Genomic DNA, 24,088 nt, shown 5'->3' on the forward strand with positions numbered 1-24,088 from the left:
GCGTGACCTACCTCGTGACCCCTACGTGTGGGCGCTGCGTGACCTACCTCGTGACCCCTATGTGTGAGCGATGCGTGACCTATCTCGTGACCCGTACGTGTGGGCGCTGCGTGACCTACCTCGTGACCCCTACGTGTGGGCGCTGCGTGACCTACCTCGTGACCCCTACGTGTGAGCGCTGCGTGACCTACCTCGTGACCCCTACGCGTGGGCGCGGCATGACCTACCTCGTGACCTCTGGCGCATAGTTCGTCCTTGATGCAGTCAAGGTCGCTGCGCAGCTGCTCGACGATGGCCGTCTGACGCTGCAGCTTCACCTGCGACTCGAGCAGCTTGTTCTCGACGTCCTTGAACGCCTTGTCCTTCATCTCGATCACCTCGTGCAGACGCTGCGGGAAGACGACGTGCGCCGGTCAGTTGTCGCGATGTGACAGACGTGTGGAATGAACGACATGCCGGCGGTTCCGGAACGGCGAGCGGTTCGCGAACTCGGGAATAAAGTACTAATGGGACTAAACGTATTGTCAAATTCTTACCTGATAAGATTGTTTCTCAACCTGTTAAAAATCCAAAAAATCTGGACGATTTGATATTATGATCCTGACATTAATTGCTTGCTATGGGCTATGTATGAGTCACGAGTGTATGTTTACATCGAACAATATAGTAAAATAGGAAGTATAATGCAGCAATTTAACCATTAAAAGTGAACAGAATTACTTACATGTTGTGAAAAAGTTGAAATATTTTTTTTAATTTTTTACTATTTACGGTGACGTAATCACTTTAACCCGCTCGCAATTATGCGAGATCGACATCTCGATCCGTGAAAGTAGCTGTTAGTTTTTTGATTCATGCCCACATTTACACGCTTCATGCTGAGTTCTGCATTTGTGCACGACCCGCCTATATGATGGTAGTAATGTTAGACTGAGGTGTGGTAGTGATTCCACGGCTACAGCTGGCATTCGCCACTTTCGCAAAATGCGATGAATAAAAACCAGCGGAGATTTTATTACACTAAGCGGCGAATACAATTGGTGAATGATTTAACTGCTCACAGAATTAACATTGAATAATCGTGAATCGTCAAATTGCAGTGTTGTGTCGTAAAATGTTGTCGTACACCTCTTTTCCTATAGTACCCATCACCTGTTTCCGCTTGGCTTAGCACATACGATAAAGGGAACAGTGGCTATAGTTTTTTTATTGGTGGCTAAAAAATAACTTTGGTGACTCAAGTCTTGGCTCAAACTTCAAAACATCCAGAGGTAGCCCTGGATTCTATGCGACACCTTGACACTGGAATACTGTCGTGAGTACAGCTAGACTGAATACCTGGATCGTGCCGTCCTTATCACCTAGCTGGCCAGTGTAGCCGATCGGATCCACCTGAAACATAAGGAATCATTTTCCTCATCTGAGCCTTCTTCATCTTAAATGATATATCGACACGAATATTTTCGAGGCAATAATTCTTCATCGTATCTCATGGATCGGTTTGTGCAGCTGATGATCAATCATGAATAGCAGACGATTGATCACTCGAATTAGAAGTCTCGACTGATTTCTGACACGAGCGTTGACAGCGCGCGATGTGGAACAGCAGGGAAGTGTGACGTTAACAATCACGCGTTCGGGATGATGACGATGACAATCACCTGCACAGACGCTATGTCTCGCGACCACGGTGCCAGATTCACGGACAGCTCGCTCACTTGTCGGCCGGAACCCGGCTGCTCTAGCTCGTCGTCACCAACCTGTGGAATGCACACGCGAAGCAAATCTGTTATAGTTACGCAACGATGCAAACTTGTTACAGTTACACAACGATGCAAACTTGTTACAGTTACGCAACGATAGAAACTTGTTATAGTTACAGAAAATGTGACGGATTTACAACAACTGCCGTGAATACTACCTCGAGTTTGTTGTTCTCTATGATCGTCTGAAGCCTGATGTTCTGGCTTTCTAGAGCTTCCACTTGTTGTCTTGCATTGTTTAAGCTCTCCCGGGTGGTGTCCAGTTCCTAGAACACAGGTTAACACATGGACACAGCACGCATGCATGGACTTCGCATTGAAACTGGTTAACATATTTCACCCGTAAGTCTGGCGTTTAGGAGTCGGAATACAATTGAACTCGGATTAGTTGGTATTTGCAGTTCGAAATTTTGCAGGTCGTTTTCGTATTTTATGTAACATGATGAATAATGGAGCATTACTTGTTACCTGAGCAGTGCCTGCATGTATGTGCGCGCGTGCACGGTTTTCCACCAACCACATCTTATAACAATATATAATAACTATCAGGGAGCTGCATTTAGATGCACGGCCACGCGAATAGTCCACACGAAGCAGTCATCTTGAGGTATTTCGCGTAATACCTCGTGGACAATTACTGACATCCGCACCACATCTTATCGCCACAGAACACCGACCACTGAAGCCCACCTAAGCTTAACGATGTCACCTATGGCATACCTGCTGCACATGTCTGAGACGCGCCTGACAGGTGTTGATCTGATTGTTCATCTGTCGTTCAACCAGCACTCGTTCTTCCTCCAACTCGAGACCATGCTGTAGCTCGAGCGTATCCAGACCCGACCTACAATCACACGTCGTCGAAGAAATATCAGTGTCATCATTCCTCAGCGGGTTTTATTAAATATTATTGTTTTGAAAGTACTTCTCGCCTACGAGTAGAAGTATCAGGAGAAATAGGATGAGGCGCTAGGCCCTCAAGTTAAGCAGCCACTGGGCTCGCAGCGTGGTCAGGCTTAATATAACGACGGTGAGAAATACTACTACCAACTAAAACACCACTATAAAATACATGGTGTAAAAGTCAAAGTGTGCGGCTGAATTCGCGGTGTGCCGTCTTCTAACGAAACCTCCAATCATTCACAACTATTATGACAACTACGTATTTCAAGAGACAGCCGTGTCTACCGTGCAATGTAACACCTCTTACAGTCACCATTGAATACCATCTGATGATTTCAGTTTTTTATATATATCCTAATGATCAGCTCACTTGTGCAAATCTTAGTTGAGCAAAATGTCTAGCAACATTTTTTGCTATATAGGTCTATGCAGTAAATTGTAATGAGTCCTAATTACATAATGATAATATAAGATGTGCATGGGATTATTACGGTTGTAAAAATAATACCTCTGCACTAACTACTAGAACTAGAGATGCATCACATACTTAGCACGCTGTAGCAGTTCTTGCTTCTCCATGAGTTCTTTCTTAAGGCTTTCTACCTCAACATTCAGTTCCACGTTCTAAAAAAGAGAGAACGAACCTCCTTTTTATCTGGCAGCAGAACAACCTATCACCTCTACATACAACCCAAAAATTCACATTTTCACATAAATGTAAAATTACCTATCTAGGAGATTAACGGTTATAGCGTAGACTGAATAAACTTGTATGTCGTTTACTAACGAAAACCTACTAGTACTAATGCCGTGACAAAGCAGACACGGCTGACAAAAATCAACGCCAGATCTACAACCAATATAAGTTCTTTTGTAAATCGGCCAACCCGTGTTGAGGAAAGAACACTCTATCAATAGAGGTTATGTTTCAGACAGATGATGTGTGTGCATGTGTTTCTGTGCGTATGCGTGCATGCGTGTCTGTGTGTGTGTGTGTGTGCGTGCGTGCGTGCACGCATGCCTGTATGTGCACGTGCCTACATTCGTACGTGCGTGTATGCGTGAGTGTGTGTGTGTGAGTGTATGTGCGCATGCCTACATTCGTACGTGCGTGTGTCTGTGTGAGTGCATGTAGCATTGGCTGCCGCATATATAAGACTCTCACGGTTTTGAAGAGCTCCTCTTTGTCACCGGCAAACTGCTTCTCCTCCAGGAAGAAAATACGCAGCTTCAAGCTAAAGTTCTCCTTCTGAAGGTCAGCTATTTGCTGCAACGAACACAGAAGGAAGCTTAGCACATCTACAGTCAGAGCCAGGATTTTGGGCCCCAGCCACCATACACAATCAGGGCTTCACACAGCTACGTGATAACAATACACTGAACATCAGTCATGCCATGACAAATCACTCAGTGATTACATTAAATTAGCATCTGAACAAAGTACTTCAACAACTCGTAAATCTGATCTAGCAGATTCCATCCAGAGATGATGATTGATCATCTCTTGATAGGATACGAATTAATGCATTTTAACTTAATAGGCAGCATATTTTGCGAAGTAATTTAGCATTTTTGACATTTGGCACATTTAGAGTGCAATGCGTGTATTACGTTCGGAGGTTGCACAAATATTGTTCAGCGTGCTGTTATTTAAATTTATTGAATTACAAAGATTTCGCATTAACACGTTATAGGGAGCCTCTCATTAAATTCTTCTGGTTATTACATTTGCCTTATTAACTTTTGTGTGACCATCTGGCCATGACTCAACATTCTCTTCTATCTGATTCACATGCATGAGCAGTAAAATCATCAAACACACTTGTACTGGCACATAATGCACGACGAATTCCACACTAGTAACGATGTTAAATTCCAGTCAGAGAAATGGTGGCAACTGCAGTGGAAAAGGCGTAGAAAGCCCCGAATACCTGGTCATATTCTTTCATCGTTCGCTTTCTCGGGGTGATGCCACCTGCTACGTCAGGCAAGTCTGCAACACAGATGTTACATATATATATATATATACATTTATCGCTTAGATTTATCATCCATTGAAAAAAAATGACAACAAGTTGTACCAGTTATGAAACATTTTAAAGCAATATGTTCATGCTGAATTAAAAATATACAAGTAAGTAAGACTAGAAAATTTCAAAGGAGCAAGTTAACAGAGACTTTTTTCTCAATCCTGACAAAAAAAACTTTGAATGGAGGGAGACCCCTGTACAAGTTTGCCATCTAACCTGAGTCCGACATTATTGCCAACGCCTCCTTGGACAGTTTCGGCAGCTTTGCAGGATTCGTACTGGAAGCAACGACATAGATTAACGTTACACGATTCCGGCACAAACTAATCACAACTAGTAGAAATCGAACGCGTCGTTTGTGACAGTGCAAGGGTCGCCGCTTGGCTGAAAAACAGCGAGCACATTGTTGCGCTTGCATGTTCGCGAGCTGACACCGAGAAATTACGATCTTAGAATGCATCGAGCAGTATTAGCAAACAGGAGGACGCACGCCATCGTGTAGAACACAGGGACGAGCAGGCTGTGTTCCAGTTACTTTTTCCTTCGCCCCAGGCCATGCATGAGAGCGAGACGCGTTTTTACACCGCGAACTTGCTGCATCAGCAAGAAAGGGCGAACACAGGGCAAGAGGGAGGAAGAGAGAGAGAGAGAGAGAGAACAAGAGAGAGAGAGAGAGAGAGATGGGAAAGAACGCGAGCGAGAGAGAGAGATAGAGGCTTAATTTATGCACAATCTCATTTCCCAATCTCAACCAGCGTTTAAACTGACACGTGTGTACGACATGGTGACTCGTGTCAATGCCGGGGCGAGTGAGTACAATCTAGGATGAAACCACATCTAACGAGACAGCTGCGTAACTGCTGATGCAAATGAACAAGCAACGATGAGCTCAATCAGTTAATTACTTCGGGCCGGCCGCGCGGACGACGTCCCCTGCGGGCCATTGTGTAAAAACATCGACTTTGATCAAATCACGTAGATCAATAATGCATTACGATGGCAGGTGATAATGCATTGATTGGTGCAGCACCGCGTACCGGAGGTTTTACGGGGCCGAGCCAACGTAAACCAGTGGGTGAAAATTTAATAACGAGCTTTCGGCGATTAATTATTTACGCCTTATCATAAGGCACAATGTACATGTGCTCGAAACTTAATCTCGAAATGTATACGTACGTCAGTGTGGACGTACAGTCCACACTTTGAGGCTAGTTCCGCACGGCAATATAAAAGGTTATATATGCAGGGTTAGAAATTAATTTTTGAACAAGAGGATCCAACGGACTCCCTGTCCTCAAAAAGAAGGAGCCCGTAGCAAAATGAGGGAGTCCGTACTTCGTAGTCTGAAGTTCAAAACTAAAGCACAACAACAAAAACGCATGTGCGTATTTGAAGATTCATGCGATGCACGTCTGTCAAATTTTCTTTGGACATTTGGTTGAAAAAATACGGTAATTCCGTGAGATAGTGCTCTGGAACGAACTTGTTAGTAAAAAAAAAAAATTGTTAGTAAATAAATGCACATACTAGAATTTTCAAGGAGTCCGACAGTAAATCAGGGAGTATTTGACTCCGGAATCCCGTTAATTTCGCACCCTGGCCTGTACATATATGTCATTGCAAAAAAACCGGCTGAGAACAGTGTAGATCTAATAAGTCTCATATACCACTACAAAGCGACAAAAATTTTCGGTCACATTCAGGTTAAAGTGAATATATTGTATCTTGTTTTCAGAATCACACAGAACATGCACACCGAATTGTAAAATTTGAAGAAACAACATTTCTAATTGGTATTGTTTGTCATGTGAACATATAAATGCACATGTATGATGTCCCTACCTGAATAAGGTACGCACGTACAGCAATATTCGCTTACACTATGGCTTATATGGCACAATGCCTCAAGTTTACAATTATTAATCCATAAATTAATCAGTGCAGCTACAACACTGATTGACTCCAACGTTACGGATATACCAGACATACCACAGCTACATGGTAGCTTATTATACTCACTGGGAGCAATAATGGCTTTCTCATGCCACACAACTACTCGTATGTCGGCATTGATTTCAAAATGTACCATCATTAGTAGACGCATTAGAGTTCAATGACGTGCTGTTGTTTGCAAATAACTCGCCATATTAAAGTTATGGTGAACATTATATTATCAGGTTGTATAATATGAATGAATCCAGGGCCTAATCCAAGCCATTTTTCATACCAAATAGCGGCACCCAAATTATGACCCCTAGCAAAATGCCCAAATTACAAAATTCATAAAACGCCCAAATTAGCAGAGCTCTGATGCAGATCTCCATGTTTCTATCGTTACGTAGGCACTGTTTTATACTAAAATGCTCATATAAGATCTATAATCTATTAGGCGCGTTCACACTGGCGGGAATTAGCGGGATGCAGATCTCGTTTTTTGCATCGCGATCGAAATACCGAGATTTTTACAAGTGTGAACGCAAAAATCTCACTAAGTATCGTGATCAGCATCACGCTGCAAATCGCACTTTTGACTGCGATTATTTGAAATTAGCGCGATTAATTGCACCGCGGCGTGTGTGAACGCTCGCGCAAATAATCCCGGTATTTTCTATCCCATCATTCTAAGCGATCGTATCAACATCCGGCAGTGAGCATGCGCAGTTCGATTAATAGAATTATCCCGCTCGGCGATTAGCGAGATATTTCCGCCTGTGTGAACAACGACACAATTATCTCGGTATTTCCATCCGTGGTTTTTCTTGTGTGTGAACACGCCTATTATCTGAATAAAATGTGTCACCCAAACGCCCAATTTAATGTGATAGATAAGTATATATATATATATATAATTTGTTTACGCTCACTACGCTCGCCATGGGTGCCTGTTAGCAGCTAGCTTTTAAGCAGCTGCACTGCTTTTAGCTTTTAAGCAGCTGCACTGCTTTTAGCTTTTAAGCAGCTTTTAAGCAGCTGCCATTAAGCACAGAGCTAGATTAGGCCCTGGAATCTGATAAAGTTACCTGTGACAGAGTGTGCAGTTCACACTAGTGCAAAGCTAGCAGACATACCATAAACCTATGGATATCAACATCTAGGTTCATTGATACAGGCACAGACGACCACTGCGCATGATGACCTGCTAATAATCATATTCAATAAAAAGATAATCAAATAATCTAGCTGTTCAGCTTCAGATGTTTTACAATTGGAAACTTTCCATTGATAATCACTATTTACTTATTATATCAAGAGCAAATAATACCTATTATTAGCTCTTGATTATATGAAATGCTAGATAATACCAAGAGCAGATAAAGAAGATCCTTCTTTATCTGCTCTTGATAATACTATAGACGTTTTATTTTATATGAATACAAATGGAGTATGTTGTGATTCAATGATTTTAGGTGCAAGGTCATCTAACCTAAATGTGAAATTCACACGCAGATGTGATATCACTTGTAAGTGATACTTACCTAAATCTTTATTAGCCTGATGCTGCACATGAGAAAGCAAAAATAATATATAAAACTCTCCTGCCATAGCATTTAGTAGGACTGTCATCGATATCAACGCCATCGATATATCGCACTGGATTTGCGTGCGATATCGATATCGAAAAAAATTTCAGAATAGTGATCCGGTACAGTAAAATAGTATTAGTAAAAAACCGTAGTGTTGTAACCTTACCCCTCATAAGTTATTCTGCTAAAATATGAGATGGTATTCTCTACTGCATGTGGTGTTTTTAACAAGAGGGAGAGTTTGGTGTTATATTATATTAGTTATATTATACGAATCGGATCACATCGGATCGAAATATCGGAAAAAAATGTTTTAATAACCGAATCGAAATATTTTGATATCAATGACAGCCCTAGCATTTAGTATATTATAGGTCTGAATATGACACAGTCATTCATGCACTGATTCCATGATGAGCATAGGAAAGTTGATGTAACCATGAGAACTCAGAAGTAATAAAATTATACATATTAAAATTGTTGTGTATAATTGAATTTGAGGTGGAACTAGTAGCGAATTAATCACCATAGCAGGATTAAAGATAATGCATACATGTGAAGATTCAGAAACAACATCCACAAAACTCCTAAAAACCGACAACATTTCTTACTGTTCATGAAAAGAATGCTAAATGCAAATCCAGTTGAGCATGGACTGAACACAAAAATTACTAATATACACACTTATTCAGCCATATATATATATACTAACCCTAAAAGTACTGTCTAACATCATATTTACTTACCCACATTGTGATGTTTTTGTGATTTCAATAAGGTAATAATAATCATATAGCATAATAGAATGCAGTAATTTGGCTAGCTGCCCATTTTATTAACTACACCATGTATGTTTTTCATAAGAGAACTGACAGTAGTGAAAGTTTATACGTGCACATTCGTTAGTTTTGCATTGTACACACAAGTGTTTTGGTAAACAGGTTTAAACTCTTTACAGTTACGGCAAACGAATACCACTCAATGTTTCTTAGGGCTGATACAACTCAATTACAGTAGTACTCTCTACCAGTTTCCCCACATTTAGTTTAGTTTAGTTAATTTTTAGTTGCCTCAGAGGCACATGCACATTGAACCATTACAAAAACAATTTGTCTGATATCGCTAAAGGCATACCTACATGCTCAACTGCAAAAAATACACTGTTCTTTACATTTGAACAAACATAGGTCACTAGGTGCTACTAGTACTACTACTAGTACTATGCTTTCCACATGTTACTATATCTGTCTTAGAGTAATGTGTAATGATTACATGATTCATTTATATTATAATGATTCATTTATGAATAATTGGACTTGTACTTTAGCCTTTACTAGGGCCAGGGGTTCAGTTTAGTTTGTGACAACCACGCTTGTGTCTATGTACTGTAGCGACATGAGAAGGGGTGAATGTCTTGAATGACTGGAACAGTAACCAGACCAAGGTACATGCTCAAATGTTTGGATGACTTTTTAAGTAAACTGACTAAATAGGCAGTGCGTGTAACCGTCTCGTATTTACTTTAGTGCAATGATATTTATGCTTTCCCGTGTACAAATGTCAAATATTGTGTTCGTACATAAATGCTTAATTATCTTTTTTTTTGATTTTTTTTTGTTGATTTATTTATTTCGATAATTACTAAAGCATACATTACATTGATAACAGCATAAATAGCCACAGTTTCACCTGCAGTTTCACAACAGCTTCGTGTTCATTGTGACAAAGTTACTGAACCACTCTGCACTGCCACTGGCTATGTTACATAGGTAGGCCTAACCATAGATATAGAAGAGAAGATCTTCTCTTCTATATATCTATGGCCTAACGTACACCTATTTCGACGTCTAGTTTCTTCTGAAAACGACCGTTAGTTTACTTTACCTTTCCTCAAGCTCCAGGTCCACTGGTAGGGTTGGATCTTCTTCACTTGTAGAATCCATGTTTTCCCCACGGTCTCCTACACCATAACGCTGTATTTACTGCGTGAAATAGTTCTCGTTTGGTCGAAAGGGTATAAGAAAACCGTTTATTATTCTAAATGTTCCGCCATTTTATGTCTTCTGTGCGCATGCGTGAACTTGTAGGAAATTACTCACCGGATGTGACGTTCCCACTCTCGAAAATGGAAACATGGCGGAATGTGTTGATAAGGAAAGTTGTTTCACAACTGAAAACACCGTTTCCACGACACCCGATGATTCTGCAGATGGAATTGTTGATGATTTCGACCCATTTACTAGCTGTGTAGAACTGGTTGATGAAAGCATTAATGTGTCTTTAGAAGCACCCCCAGAGAGCCAGTAAGCATGATTGATTGGTGGTGTCCATGGCACCATTCCTCGAGAGTTTACTTATGCTCATATTCATAGACATCATAGCCAGGGTCTATGTCCACCAGGTTACTGTCGGAACGCACCCTGGTCACTATTTGATATGGTTAGGGTTAGGATTAGGGTTAGGATTAGAGTTAGGGTTAAGGTTAGGGAGTATGAGTAGGCGTAGGCGACTCCGACCCTAGACTCGTTAGTGGAGTAGGCGAGGTACGGTCCGGCATATTAGAATTAGATAGTACCAGGGTACGTTCCGGTATACCGGACCGTACCCAGGGTACGTTCCGGCAGTACCCCGGGGAACATAGACCCTCTCAGCTTTACTTATTTAGTTTACAAGTTACCGATTACTTTGGCCCAGGTTTACATAGTGAATAAAGCGCACCTATCAGTAAATATTTCGTAAGTTAGTGTTCTGGTAAAAACTGTTCATGTAGTTCTTCTGTGCAAACTGTAAAACAACTCGAAGTTCAATGTCACGACACGTGAATGTGCCAAAATAGGGTTTTAAACTTTATTAAAGGAATATTAATATAATACTTAATACTAATAGGCCCATTGATTATGCAATGTTGACGAATGCTACAGTAACTGGCACCTGCTGTAGTTAATAAGTACATAAGTCATAACCTTACATCTAAACGCGTATTAGCTTGTCCAATATCACTGCTGGTTACATTACAAACAAGACTTGAAATCGGTTGTTGATATTTATCAACGTATCGTTTACGTGCCATAAGTGTCATCCAGGAGTCAAGCGATGACGTAAAACATTTGATCGGCCTGTATGTTTTAGACGCCATATGAAATGGAGGTGCCAGCGGTGTTTCGTACGTGGATTCCACGTTCATTACAATTATCTCTAGTGTGCCAGCTGAGCTTTCAAGCAGCTAAACGGTAACAGTTGGAGATGATCTACCAGTTCGCAGAGATACTGCCTGAACGAATGCACACTCAGACCACAAGGATCGAAATCACTGATGATAGCATTGCGTACTACGTCCGAGCATGCGTGCGAAAATGTTGGGTGCACTATAATCTGTATCACAGCCATCCATGTCAAGTCTCACGCATTGAGCGTGAGACTCACGCATTTTGGTCAATTCTCACGCTCTCACGCTCATCTCTGAACTTCTCACGCAAAAATCAAAATCAATAAATAAATAATTAAAACCCCCTATTTTTAGTCCCAGATACCAGTAATAGTATACTAGTATCGGAAGGCTAAGGCCCGATGAACAGCGCCGCTCCGCGGCCGCCCAGCTAGCTAGCTCGCTCCGTCCGTATACGTATAATACGTATGCTCTATGAGCGGCGCACATTTTATTTGCCTGCTTGGAATCCTATATCCCGCCTGGATGATGGCTTTGCAGGTTACTGAGGTATTTTGTTTACTTTTCAATTCTCAGCTTGCACTTTTACTAGACTAGTTTCTAGTACTAGTTCTAAAGTTTATCTAGGTTTAGATCTAACATAGATCTACAGTAGACATGAAAATGATATGAAAAATATGAATATATGAAAATATGAAAAGTTATAAAGGCAATAAATCATACCATAGGTATGCACTAAATTGCACCATTTCAAACCTCAAATTTCGAAAAGCCCCATATCGTGGGAGGGGGCACCCCCTCACCATCCCCCCCCCTGGTCACTTTGCTCCCTCAGCCGGTGTCGCTCCGCTCAACGCTGAGTCTCACTCTCAACCATTTCTCCAACTTGACATCTCTGCAGACCCGCTTCGGCTATAATAAAATATTTCGCTTTATATATATGCTGCATGTGGATTTCATTTTTGGTACCTGTAGGTCGGAAGAGTATAATGCCCCAGCCTGTCAAAGCATACTGTAATATGTGAGGAACCATGGTTTTAAATACCAGAGACTGAGTTTTTAGCTCATCTGACATAGTCAGATGCAGCTTGTAGAATCGCTAATGAGCGTCCGCTCCGTTGCGTCCGTGGCCCGGGAGCCGGGGCCGGCGAGATTGAGGAGTGGTCCGGTTGCCCGAGTCTGCGTCCGTCTGTCACAGCTGGGCACAACATCCTTACCCCCATCGTGTCGACGTACGATCACGATATTCGGGACGTGGGGGTAATATCCGAAAAACGCGTTGGGATGTCGAACGCGGGGGTCAAAGGTCAAAGAGATGGTAGCGAAATGAACAGGCGGGTGACTCTTGTCCAACACCCTTAAACTATAAGGTGGATAAGGGAAGGGACAGCCGGAATTGCGGGCCACAGCAAATCGAGAAACTGTGCTCGACCGTGGGCTGTGTGATAGCCCGGTGTAATCTAGCATATGGTAGCAAAAAGAGCCATCCAGCTGGTGCCGAAACTTGGAGGGTCACCAGGATCAAAGGTCAATCGGGCACACGGGCAGATTTTAAGCATTTTCATGAGGAAATGGTCTGGACGGAGCAGGTATGTGAAAAAACTTTTTGCGTTTCAGCCGGAGACCTAGGTTTGATTTTTTTAGAGGGTTTTAATTTGAAAAGGACGGATGAAATGATGGACTTTCCCCCAGCTTGATGTCGAAAGGAGTAACGTGTCTGAATAACCGTTTTGACCCGCCGTCAAAGAGGAAGGGCTCTCAAATGGCATTTGTTAAACTGATTGTACTTCGTGGTTTAGGAGCATTTATGCTGGGTTTGCGTAGTAGCAGTCTATACATGCGCTGAATTGTATGAGGGCTACATATGTCACGATGAACTGTGTCAAAAAGGCTAAATCTTGCTTGAAAGTAAGGTTTACTGCTGTCGCTTAAATCGTGATAACTTTCTAGGATGGCATTCCTGTAATCTGCTCAGTGGTGTTAATCATGCCACTGCCAGTGGCATGTGTGGTAGAATAGTATGGTGTAGTTATTTGCACAGTGCGTAATTAGAGTACAAGGTGGCAAGCTCTCTATTTGCAAAAGGCCTGTAGGGAAGGGTTAAACATCTGAGATGGTGGTGTGTCTCAACATGCGTTGGCGCGAGGTACATGTGGTGTGTGGAACGGCTCGGCCACTTGGTACACGTGAATATGTGGCCACACAGTATCTTACATATGATACAAGTGCTTACTTTAGGAGATAATGAGATGAGTTATAGTCATAGCCGCATTACTGTAAGTGCTAATATATTGAAATAGTTGGAGATAGTCCACTAGGCAGTGGACTCCAAGTAATTACCGGCCGTGGCGAGGATGTGGAGGCGTGATTGACTCTTCCAGAACTTACAATTTGTCGCGTCCAAATAGATCAAATTTGTGTCCGGACCAATGATTAGGAAAGCCGGGGAGGGGCAAGAGCTGCGTGTAAACGCGTCCTGTAGCGCGGTGGAGTGAGCTGTGATTGGATTGGCGTGCCGCGCAGGGGCGGAAGGCGAGGCGGTGGGGGCGGCGGGATGGAGTGTTGTGGGGAGGGGACGTTGGGCGAGTGGCGGCAGGGTGGGAAGGAAGATCGGAGTGGGGAGGGCGAATTGCGCGGAGGCGGCGTAAGTGCACGGTTGTGGCCTACCGGGTTATTGCTGTTGTTTTTGTGTTTAATAGGGTTAGGGGGGGTCACAATCGCACCATAAAACGAGTTGCGTTCTGCCGGATCGCGAATTTGTATCAACCACATGGGATTTGGGGAGTTAGTGGCAAGATGAGAAGGTTGCTGAAAAATGACTGTGTACGGACTGCGTATCTGCATCCATACTGGCGCGCTAACAAAGGTGGGTCACTTGACCGGCAACAACTTAAATGTTACGTTTATAACCGTAGCAACAGACCTCAGATGAGCCCAGACGCTCTGCGGCTCTTGTTGGAATAAACTAGAGTAAGGCCATGGCATAACCATGCCCAGACAATAAGAAAGATTCTTACAAATGTAATGAGTGTGTACCTTTCACTGAAAGTCACTACTTATACTCATAGTTACACCCAAATATGTGTAAGTAGAACTAAGATTCAGAATTATATATTGATAGTAAAGCGGTTATCTAAAAGGCAAGGGTGAGTAGGAAGAGGGCAATGCAGTGAATTGTACAGTAATCATTAGGCCCAGGTAAGGCCTACTGGTTAGCACGTGTGTAAGGATGTTCTACAGGTTACTTGATCATCCTTATTTCAGATTGTGGGGTATATAACTGCATCATCAGCACACAGAGATGTAGAACAGTAGTTATCAGTATCGGCTGACAAATCATTCATAAAAGATGAGAACAACAATCTACCCTACACTGAACCCTTGGGTAACAACTGCTGATGTAACAATGAGCACATCTGACATACTGTCATTACCAGATACAACATATCATTTGTCTTTGAGGAAGCCAGAAGTCCAGCTATAGGAAGTAGCATCCAATGCTATATGACCATGTAAGAAAACTAAAAGATATAAGATACGTTGTTGAAAGGCTTGCTGAAGGCTAAAAATACTATGTCAACCTGTTGAGACTTGTCAAGATCTGGTGTCCAATCGTGAAGAACATTGGTTAACTGGGTAAGAGTAGAAAACCCTTGTTAAATACCATGTTGATAATGATAGGATATTATGTCTATAAATGTGAATTGTGACAGTGAAATAACATAAATCTTTAAGAAACGAAGGGAAACCCAAGATATTTGGCAATAATTAGATTCAAGAAAAGTGCCATCACCTATATAAACATGGATAATATCAGGAGTAGATAATAGAAAATATACATGTCAGTACGCTGGCGTATATCGTGCGTTATTCGTGTGTTCGTGAGTCGTATGGCGTATGACGTATGTAGCTGGCGGAGGTATGCACTCTCCGTGAGTGCACTCTGTCTAGTTTATATATGAATGAGGGGGTCATACCACAAGTACAGAAAACCAACATGAGGTGATAACCTGGTAAACAATCTATCAGATGCACAAGATTCGCAAGAGGTGTTATCCAAGACAAAGTATGTGTTTATCTTTTCAAAAATCGGTTCTATTTTGGTTTTTTAAATTTGACAAATCTATAAATGCTTGGTAAAGCAAGTCAATCAGAGCCAATGTTATTTAGAAAATTCAAGGAAATTCTACAATTCAGTTGATAGACAACATTTCTTTGATGTTGATGTGTAAACCAGCTAACAGGTGTTAAATTATAGTGTTTGGCCTTTTGGAGCATGCAATCTCATTTCCTCATAGGTTTTCTTAAGAGTGTTGACAATTAAGGAACTGAAATCTTATTGAGAGTAGTCTTACAAGAGACAGAAATTTATAGTTATTGACCTAATTTATTAGGAGAATTGAAGTTGATTATTGGGATTTTCTGAAGATTTAAAGAACAAAAAGCAGGACAATGAACGACAGTCGAGACAAATCATCAATGTCAAGAATAACTATCATATGTGTTCAGAAGTCTCAATGTGAACAAATTTGTACTCGATTTGTATTATTGATTTATAGCAAAAACTGTAAGCCAGAGCAATGGTAACGAAAGCAAGTAGTGCATGCATTTACAGATTTTAACAGATTGCTCTCTCATTGGAGTGACACGGTTGCAACAAGAACCACAAGCGAGTTTAGTTTAGATTAACGTTACCACTTAGGATTAGTGAGGAGAAAAAAAGCCACAATTCATGTCTTTGAGACGATGTTTTTTGCTCCACAGGTGACTTGATGAGGATAGATAATTTTGTGTAGAAGTAGAGACATGTATATAATGAGAGTCAATACTATCATATGATTGTAATTACTCAGTAATAGTAGTAGTAGTAGTAGTAGTAGTAGTAGTAGTAGTAGTAGTAGTAGTAGTATGTGGTGTTTCACAGATGCTACGTTGGTTACTTCTGGAGTAGCTAGACGTAATTCATCAAATGCTTTGTAAAATTGCAATATAGTAAAGTGAATTTCCTCAGGACAATTGACACTCGATGGCAACACTGATAAGACGTTGTCTGTGCGTGTTGACTAGATAGCATTAAATATGCATGCAATCATTCTTAACACACTACAGGTGGTACCATGGCCGGCTGGATAGGAGTACAGCAGAGGAGAGGCTACTTGCTACTGGATCAATCAGCACCTATCTAATCAGGGAAAGTGACAGAAAGCCAGGCTCATATGTTCTGTCCTATCTCGGTATTACTGGCATCAACCACTTCAGGTAAATGAATCGCATGATTTTACAGGTACAAGAATGTAAACAAGAATTCTGGTCAAACATGCATCGTGTAATAAATCCAATTAAACATTTAAAACCAAGTTTTACATAATCGATTTTTTTATTTTAATTTGAGTACAATGTACATGTACTGTACCAAGTGTTTATAAAAGAACTTTTGAATTGACCTTATCAAAATTTCATTAATACATTTTTTTTAAATTGAGCTTATAAAAATTAGAGTGATTCGGAAGGTTTAGATTGAATTCCTAATGTTAAATTGACAACGTCACGAATTTTCTATGGTGTATATTTGTAAAATTTTTGTTGCTATTATTTTACATTAAAAGTAAGTACTAATGGGACTAAATGTATCGTCTAGTTCTTGCCTGATAAGATTGTTTCTCAACTAGTTAAAAATCCAAAAAATCTGGACGAATTGATATTATGATCCTGACATTAATTGCTTGCTATGGGTTATGTATAAGTCACGAGTGTATGTTTACATCGAACAATATAGTAAAATTCGAAGAATAATGCAGCAATTTAACCATAAAAAATGAACAGAATTACTTGCATTTCGTGAAAAAGTGGAAATATTTTTTTTACTTTACTATTTACGGTGACGTAATCACTTTAAAGTTAAAACTGAACATCTTATGCTTGATGTTAAATTTATACAGGATAACATCAATGTGCGGTGTGTACTACATCGGCGGACGACAGTTTGACTCTCTGTCAGACCTGATAGGCTATTATACTAGTTGCTCAGACCTGCTTCGTGGAGAGAGATTGAAGCTACCCGTTGCTCCTCCTCTGGTATGTGACATGCAGACTCCTCATCAATCTACAGTTCATAATTATTAATTACAAGTCTCATATATATATAACCCACAATCGGGGTTTCTTCTGAGGGAAAATTGGACAAAGGAGGTAATGCTCCGTTTTGGGGGAAAACGCGCATGATGGATTCAAATACAGGATGTATTGATATACTTATAGGTACATAGATACAGGATATACTTATCAGTAAATACAGGAACACTTTCACAACGGCGATGTTAAATTTGACAACAGCGGTGCGCCACTGTGCCTCTTATGTATAAGAAACATTGGCAACGAATGTAGGTCCTGATGCTATGTATAAAATTTGCCATTAAAAATAACAGCTCCAGTGTGGCTGTGAACCGGTACTATGACAGTACGAGTCCCTCTAAGTGGAATCAGTGAAAATAAGATGGAAATTACATTACCAAAAAATTTACCACCTAATCATATTGTTTTACTTGCAGCCAGTTGAGAGTAAAAGAAAGATAATAGCCATCTTGCCCTACACTAGAATTCCTGACACCGATGAGCTGAGGTATGACTACATTTGTGTAGAATTTGTGCAGTGTTGTTGCTCATCTTAAGTAATCTACTTCACCAATTGCACTTGAGCTGTCCAGACTTCCGAGTGTTAGCAGCTATGTCACAAGTATATATGGATTTGTCTATGTAAAAGAAACTAATGCACAATGAGCATTGATATTGGCAATTTCTAAACAAGAGCATGATTTTTTTTTCCATTCATTAAAGTCAGTTCACGACGCACACGACATGAAATTTAGTTTTGTAAACAAACGGAATTTTCTTTTCAGTTTTCTCAAGGGTGATGTATTCGTTGTTCATAATGAGATGGGCAGCGGGTGGCTGTGGGTAACTAGGCAAAGAACTCATGAGAGCGGACTAGTCTTTGAGGAGCTGTTAGAGGAGTTGGTGAGTTTACATGGTTATAGTCAATGAAGGTGTTGATTATGTACATGTCCAATGAACCCTTCTCCAAAACCCTTTTGGCCAGGTGTGTTACAGAATTAAAAAATATTCCGATTTTAAAACGGTCATTTGACACACGTGCAACCAAATGGGGTCTGTCGGAGCACCTCATAAGAAAACACCTTGTCATTTCTGCAGCATACCTTATGAATATTCACAGACAATAGTAAAAAGAAACGTCACAATTGACACACGTGCTTGAGAGAAGGGTCGGGTGCGTTAAATCATGGTCGGTGGCACTCCGGTCGTGTTGTGCACAGAAGTGGCAGTTACCAAAAAACATTGGGTTTTCAAAGCTTTTCAACATTTTGGAATTGCATATAATCAATAGTGGACCTGTAATAGGTTTATTTCTCTGGTTCCATTGAATGTGCTGTGGGATAATTTGAATTCTCACTGTGTATGTATAAACAATTTGACGTATACGTGAGCATTGAATTGCATTCACAGACCAGTATGTGTTAATGCGCGCACACATGTGTGCACATGCACGTATGCATACATATAACCATGTTGTGAGCATTTGTTATAACATGCATCACCTTTGCAGGGATCAAGAACTGACCCAAATGAAGAGAAGCCATGGTTCTATAGCAACGTTACAAAGGAGGAAGCTGCAACGTTGTTAGTGACAGGTAAGTGATCATGCAAGGTTTCCTATACAAATAAGAGGCACAGTGGCGCACCGCCGTTGTCAAATTTAACATCGCCGTTGTGAAAATGTACCTGTATTTACCCTGTATGATTTTACCCTGTTTTTCCTGTATGCAGCATCTGCATGTGTGCCTATGGCATGCCTTTGAATCCATCATGCGAATTTTTCTCCCAAACTACCTCCTTTGTCTAATTTGCCCTCAGAAGAAACCCTGTCATATCACTCAAGACAGTGTCTCCCATGGTGACACACACACACACACACACACACTCATATCTCTTACCTCATTTCTAACCATTTTACCGATCCTTGTGATTGGTCACGTGGCATATAACTGTCCTGGAGAGTGGTACCAGCAGGGCACAAGTTGCTATAACATACAGGCACTCTACTAGATCATTCTCGAAGGTGGGCTTATAACTGTCATTTCCTGTGGTTAGAATACATTGATGGAATTTTTCTGTCTTTTGTTTCTGAAGCCGGAGACTGCAGTTATCTCATTCGGCCCAGCGATAATTCGCCCGGTGACTACTCACTGTTCTTCCACGTTGACCACGCTGTACAGAGGTTTCGCATTCAGAAACAATGCCATCATTATCTTATGGGCGGCCGCTTATTTGATAGGTTTGTTGCTTTCATGTTGTAGTTGGCGATGGTAGCAGTGATTGTGGTTTGGCGTTGTTGTTGTTGTTGTTGTTGTTGTTGTTGTTGTTGTTGTTGTTGTTGTGGTTGCTGCTGCTGTTGCTGTACTTGGTGTTGAAGCTATTAAGTGAATAGGCAGTTTTGTTGGAAATAATGTGTTTTGTTTGAAATGCTCGGAGAGCTTTTTCCGTGATGAGAATTCAAATTCAAAATGTCGTGCTCTAGTGTGTGCTGGTTTTTGAATCATTAGTTAAGTTAATCGGTGATTGTCCTGAAACACAGTGAGTCTGATATCTGGATTTATTGCACCTGCTACAGTTTGGAAGACATAATAGAAAGGTATGAGACTGAACAAATCGTAGATGGCTGCACCCTTCAACGACCCGTGTTAAAGGTATCTATTTTTATTTCTAGAGATCTCATTGAATTTAGGTGATTTGAAGAGTATGAAAAAAGCACGTTGCTACTAACAAGTTTTCTTAGCAAGTCCCGTGCTCTAACAAGTTCATAAGGAAGTACATGCTTAGAAATGAATGGGATGTTATGTGGGTTTCTGTTGCATTACAGAGTAGCTATGAGCCTGGTGGGAGCATACGACTTAAGAACGGCATGGAGAAAACTACTGAGGATATATACAAAACGATACGACAGACGCACACTTCTCTGCTGTTCAATAGGCATCATGTCATCTGTAAACAAGTGAGAATTCCAGAATTTCTACAATAATGCATATGTAACACTAAACGATGTCTGTCAGAGGTAGAAATTAATTTGAAAATTTACAGGCCAGTCGGGCCTGTAGGTAAGGGATTTTACAGGCAAATTATAGGCCCGCATCATTCCACAGATACCGCAGAATTTTTTTTAAATAAAATATTCAAATTTGAATTTTTTACAATGGCTTATTTACAGTAATACAAAGAACATATTCGGTGAATACTAATGAGCTGTCAGAATTGTCACTGTCCTCCCTGGTGTCCTCACTCTCGGGACTCTTTTTTTAACTGTTGGCTGGCCTGCACTACAGCAATAGAATGTGCACGTAGATTTTCTACGGGCTCGTTGGGCTTGCTAGTATAAGAAATGTCAGGCCCAAGCCTTAAAATACGAGCATCGGGCCTGCGGGCCCCTTAGGATTTCGACCTATGTCTATGCTCACAGTCAATTTCTGTGGGCTGGTCATGTCAGATTCTGTTGTTGTCTTAGGGCTTTCTGCATAAACACATGAAGAAAAGCAAGTGGAAACGATTCTTCTTTGTACTGAATGGAACTGAGCAGCACTTGTTATACTATGATAACGACAACCATAAGGTAACTGGATAATGATATAATGAAGAAATCTTAATACTGTAAATTCTTTTTTTTTCGTGGGGTACCAATTTTCGTGGATTTCGTGGGTTTATCAATCCACGAACTTACGTTCCAAACTTCCCAACGAAATATGATGTACAGATGTCACGTGCCGGTTCTACGATTTCAATCCACGAATTTAATAATCCATGAACGTGTTTATTATCGAAACCAGGAAAATTGGGATCCACGAAAATACGTGATTTTACAGTACGCTAGCAGAAGGGGTGGGCGTCATTATTACTTGCTCTAGTACAGTGCATAGTTTTGTGAGATAAATGTCATAAATATTTATACAATCACTAACCTATTCGCATGAGCGCAAAGTTCTTTGAGAACAAAGAATCGAGGATCATTTGTTTGACAGACGTCAGATATATAATGCACTAATCGAACTCGGCTAACTTGGTTGGACTCCTCTTTTTTCAGCGAACAAAACCAAAGGGGCTCATTGATCTAGCGTACTGCACGTTATATCAGGTTCACGACAGTTTCTTTGAAAAGTAAGCCGAACGATGTAAACTACTAATATTAGAAAATCGTGTGGTGTGAATTGATAGGCATGTTCGAGAGACTCGCTCATCTCATGCACGATGAAAATATACAACCGCTGGGTAACGTCATGCTTTTATGATAACATTAGCGATTAGTATAAATAGATTTGTGTATAAATGAGTAATGTCAGCAGATATGTGAAAGATGTTACACATTTAATAGCATTGCTATCGTAATTAATAAAAGAATTTCTTAATTGCTATAGTAATCGTAATTGTTTTCCTGTATGACATAAATCCACGTCTTGCGATTCTCCTAATTTAATTTGTTATTAAATTGCGCTCCCATCAAGTTATCCATACCATTTCTGTGAAGCTTGACTCTGTATTGTACTGTCTGACTTGTGCCTTAGGCCCAACTGTTTCCAACTGGTCACACGTGGTCTCAGTGCTGTGGAAGTCAACTACCTATATGCAGATTCCCCGGAAGATGCACAGGTATGTTAAGAAAATCACCGGGAGTATGTTGGAGTAAGGGACTGGAACGTGAGAACTGAAAATGGATGTAAATCAAAGACGATTACCTTCTTGTGGCGGTACGGGGTTGTGCGGTCGTGACTCGTCCGCTCGCATCTTTCAGGAGTGGATGCGTAAAATCAAGCCGCTGTGCTACCAGGCCGTGCAGCCCAGCAGCTTGCAGAATCGAGTCAAGGAGTTGAAGAGCCTACACATCAACATTCTCGATGCTAAAAGGTTGTAATTCGCAAGCATCGCAATCTTTTTACATTTACAAACTGTTTACCAATCCATTGATCTGACATCATGTGCAGCTATAGTAAATTGTAATTATATTTGTTATATTATATTGTACTGTATTGTATATTTATCATAGTACTGTAATACGCTGCGTAGAATGTTATTAGTAGCATATACGAGGTGTGGACTCACTAGTGTAATAGTAATGGCAGTAAGGTTGTCACACCCCTCGTTTTCTCGTGTCTTCATGCAGAATACCTGTGAAGCTGGCCCCTCAGGCATTCTGCGTTGTGTCGCTGAATGATGTCAAGGTAGCGCGCAGTAGAACACAGAGCACACCGGACCCTGTGTGGGAGGAAGAGTTCCTACTCGAGTATGTATATATATATCTATCTATCTATGCAGGGGTAGAAATGAACTTTTGAACACTCTGCCCGCAAAAAGAAGGAGTCCGCAGCAAAATGAGGGAGTCCGCAGTCTGAAGTTCAAAACTAAAGATATTAACAATAACGCGTGTGCTTATTTTGAATATTCATGCGGTTGCACGCCTGCCAAATTGTCTTTGGACATTTGCTGAAAAAATATGGCAATTCCGCGAGGCCATGCTCTAGAATGAAGTAGTTAGTATAGCAGAATTTTCAGGGAGTCACACGGACTCCTGCATATGTCAAATCAGGGAGTCCGACAGAAAATCAGGGAGTATTTGACTCCAAACTCGGGTTAATTTCGTACCCTGTCTATGTGTCTATCCCACACGCATGCAGATGTATACGTTCCTTATCTGTTCCTCCATCTCGTCCACAATATTTTTTCACTGCAACAACATTTTCGTAGCTAACAATATGTTCGAACATTAAATTCGTTATTTCATGGTCAGTGTCAGAGTTAGTATATTGTATGTGTATTAAGTTAAACCTGTGTTAGTTTCCACCATTACAGAACACGCTCACGTTTATGAAATAAACTTCATAATTCACTTTTCTTGAGTGGCAGTTAAACTGGGGTACCACCTCAATAAAATCAACACCTGCCCATAAAGAACACATTTTGTGTGACTGTATAGTGACCCCTTCATATAGGTTTTATTGTATATATGTGATAAAGTGTAAAGCCTGTCTGACATCTTAACATAATGTCTTCACTAAAAGGTACCATCTAAAATGATGCCTGTCAGTTTTACCATCACTTTACCGTTCAAAATAAGTTTAGTTTCGTTTTTTTTAATGGCCGTTCGTCACGAGAGATTCGTGAGAATTGACCACCTGAAGATTTCCGATCACCACGTATTGTTAAACAAATTAACGTTGTTGGGTTTTGCAGTGAAATTCCCGCCGATATAACGTCCTACACTGTAACAGTGTTCAGTCGAGGAAAACGAGCGAAGGACACCGCTATAGGTAAGAGCTCTGCCTCATCCACCAAATCCGGAGTTCTCCAGCGTATCAGGAGTTTTCCGCCTTATCCAGAGTTATCCGGACTCCTAGGCTATATCCGAAGTTCTCCCCCTTATCCGGACTCCTCGGCCCCATCCGGACTCCTGGTCCTCATCCAGAATCCCCGGCCCCATCTGGCCCCATCCGGAGTCCTCGGCCCCATCCGGACTCCTGGTCCTCATCCAGACTCCCCGGCCCCATCCGGCCCTATCCGGAGTCCTCGGCCCCATCCGGACTCCTGGTCCTCATCCAGACTCCCCGGCCCCATCCGGCCCTATCCGGAGTCCTCGGCCCCATCCGG

General features: G+C 41.2%; 1 protein-coding gene across 1 annotated transcript in view; it reads left to right on the forward strand.

Annotated features, from left to right (window-relative positions):
- The first annotated feature begins 10,351 nt into the window (after positions 1-10,351).
- Positions 10,352-24,088, forward strand: part of LOC106810702 (ras GTPase-activating protein 1-like) — a 22,520-nt gene continuing 8,783 nt past the window's right edge. Inside the window, exons 1-15 of the mRNA XM_014814138.1 lie at positions 10,352-10,523; positions 16,496-16,645; positions 17,326-17,461; positions 17,935-18,005; positions 18,283-18,400; positions 19,008-19,092; positions 19,592-19,736; positions 20,073-20,148; positions 20,322-20,453; positions 20,961-21,065; positions 21,534-21,607; positions 22,012-22,096; positions 22,239-22,351; positions 22,608-22,727; positions 23,675-23,751. Coding sequence (XP_014669624.1) covers positions 10,354-10,523; positions 16,496-16,645; positions 17,326-17,461; positions 17,935-18,005; positions 18,283-18,400; positions 19,008-19,092; positions 19,592-19,736; positions 20,073-20,148; positions 20,322-20,453; positions 20,961-21,065; positions 21,534-21,607; positions 22,012-22,096; positions 22,239-22,351; positions 22,608-22,727; positions 23,675-23,751 — 1,657 coding nt within the window. The 5' untranslated portion in view covers positions 10,352-10,353. The remainder of the gene's footprint in view (positions 10,524-16,495; positions 16,646-17,325; positions 17,462-17,934; positions 18,006-18,282; positions 18,401-19,007; positions 19,093-19,591; positions 19,737-20,072; positions 20,149-20,321; positions 20,454-20,960; positions 21,066-21,533; positions 21,608-22,011; positions 22,097-22,238; positions 22,352-22,607; positions 22,728-23,674; positions 23,752-24,088) is intronic.

This window comes from Priapulus caudatus, unplaced genomic scaffold (assembly GCF_000485595.1).
Source record: "Priapulus caudatus unplaced genomic scaffold, Priapulus_caudatus-5.0.1 Scaffold465, whole genome shotgun sequence".
Classification (NCBI taxonomy): Eukaryota; Metazoa; Priapulida; class Priapulimorpha; order Priapulimorphida; family Priapulidae; genus Priapulus; species Priapulus caudatus.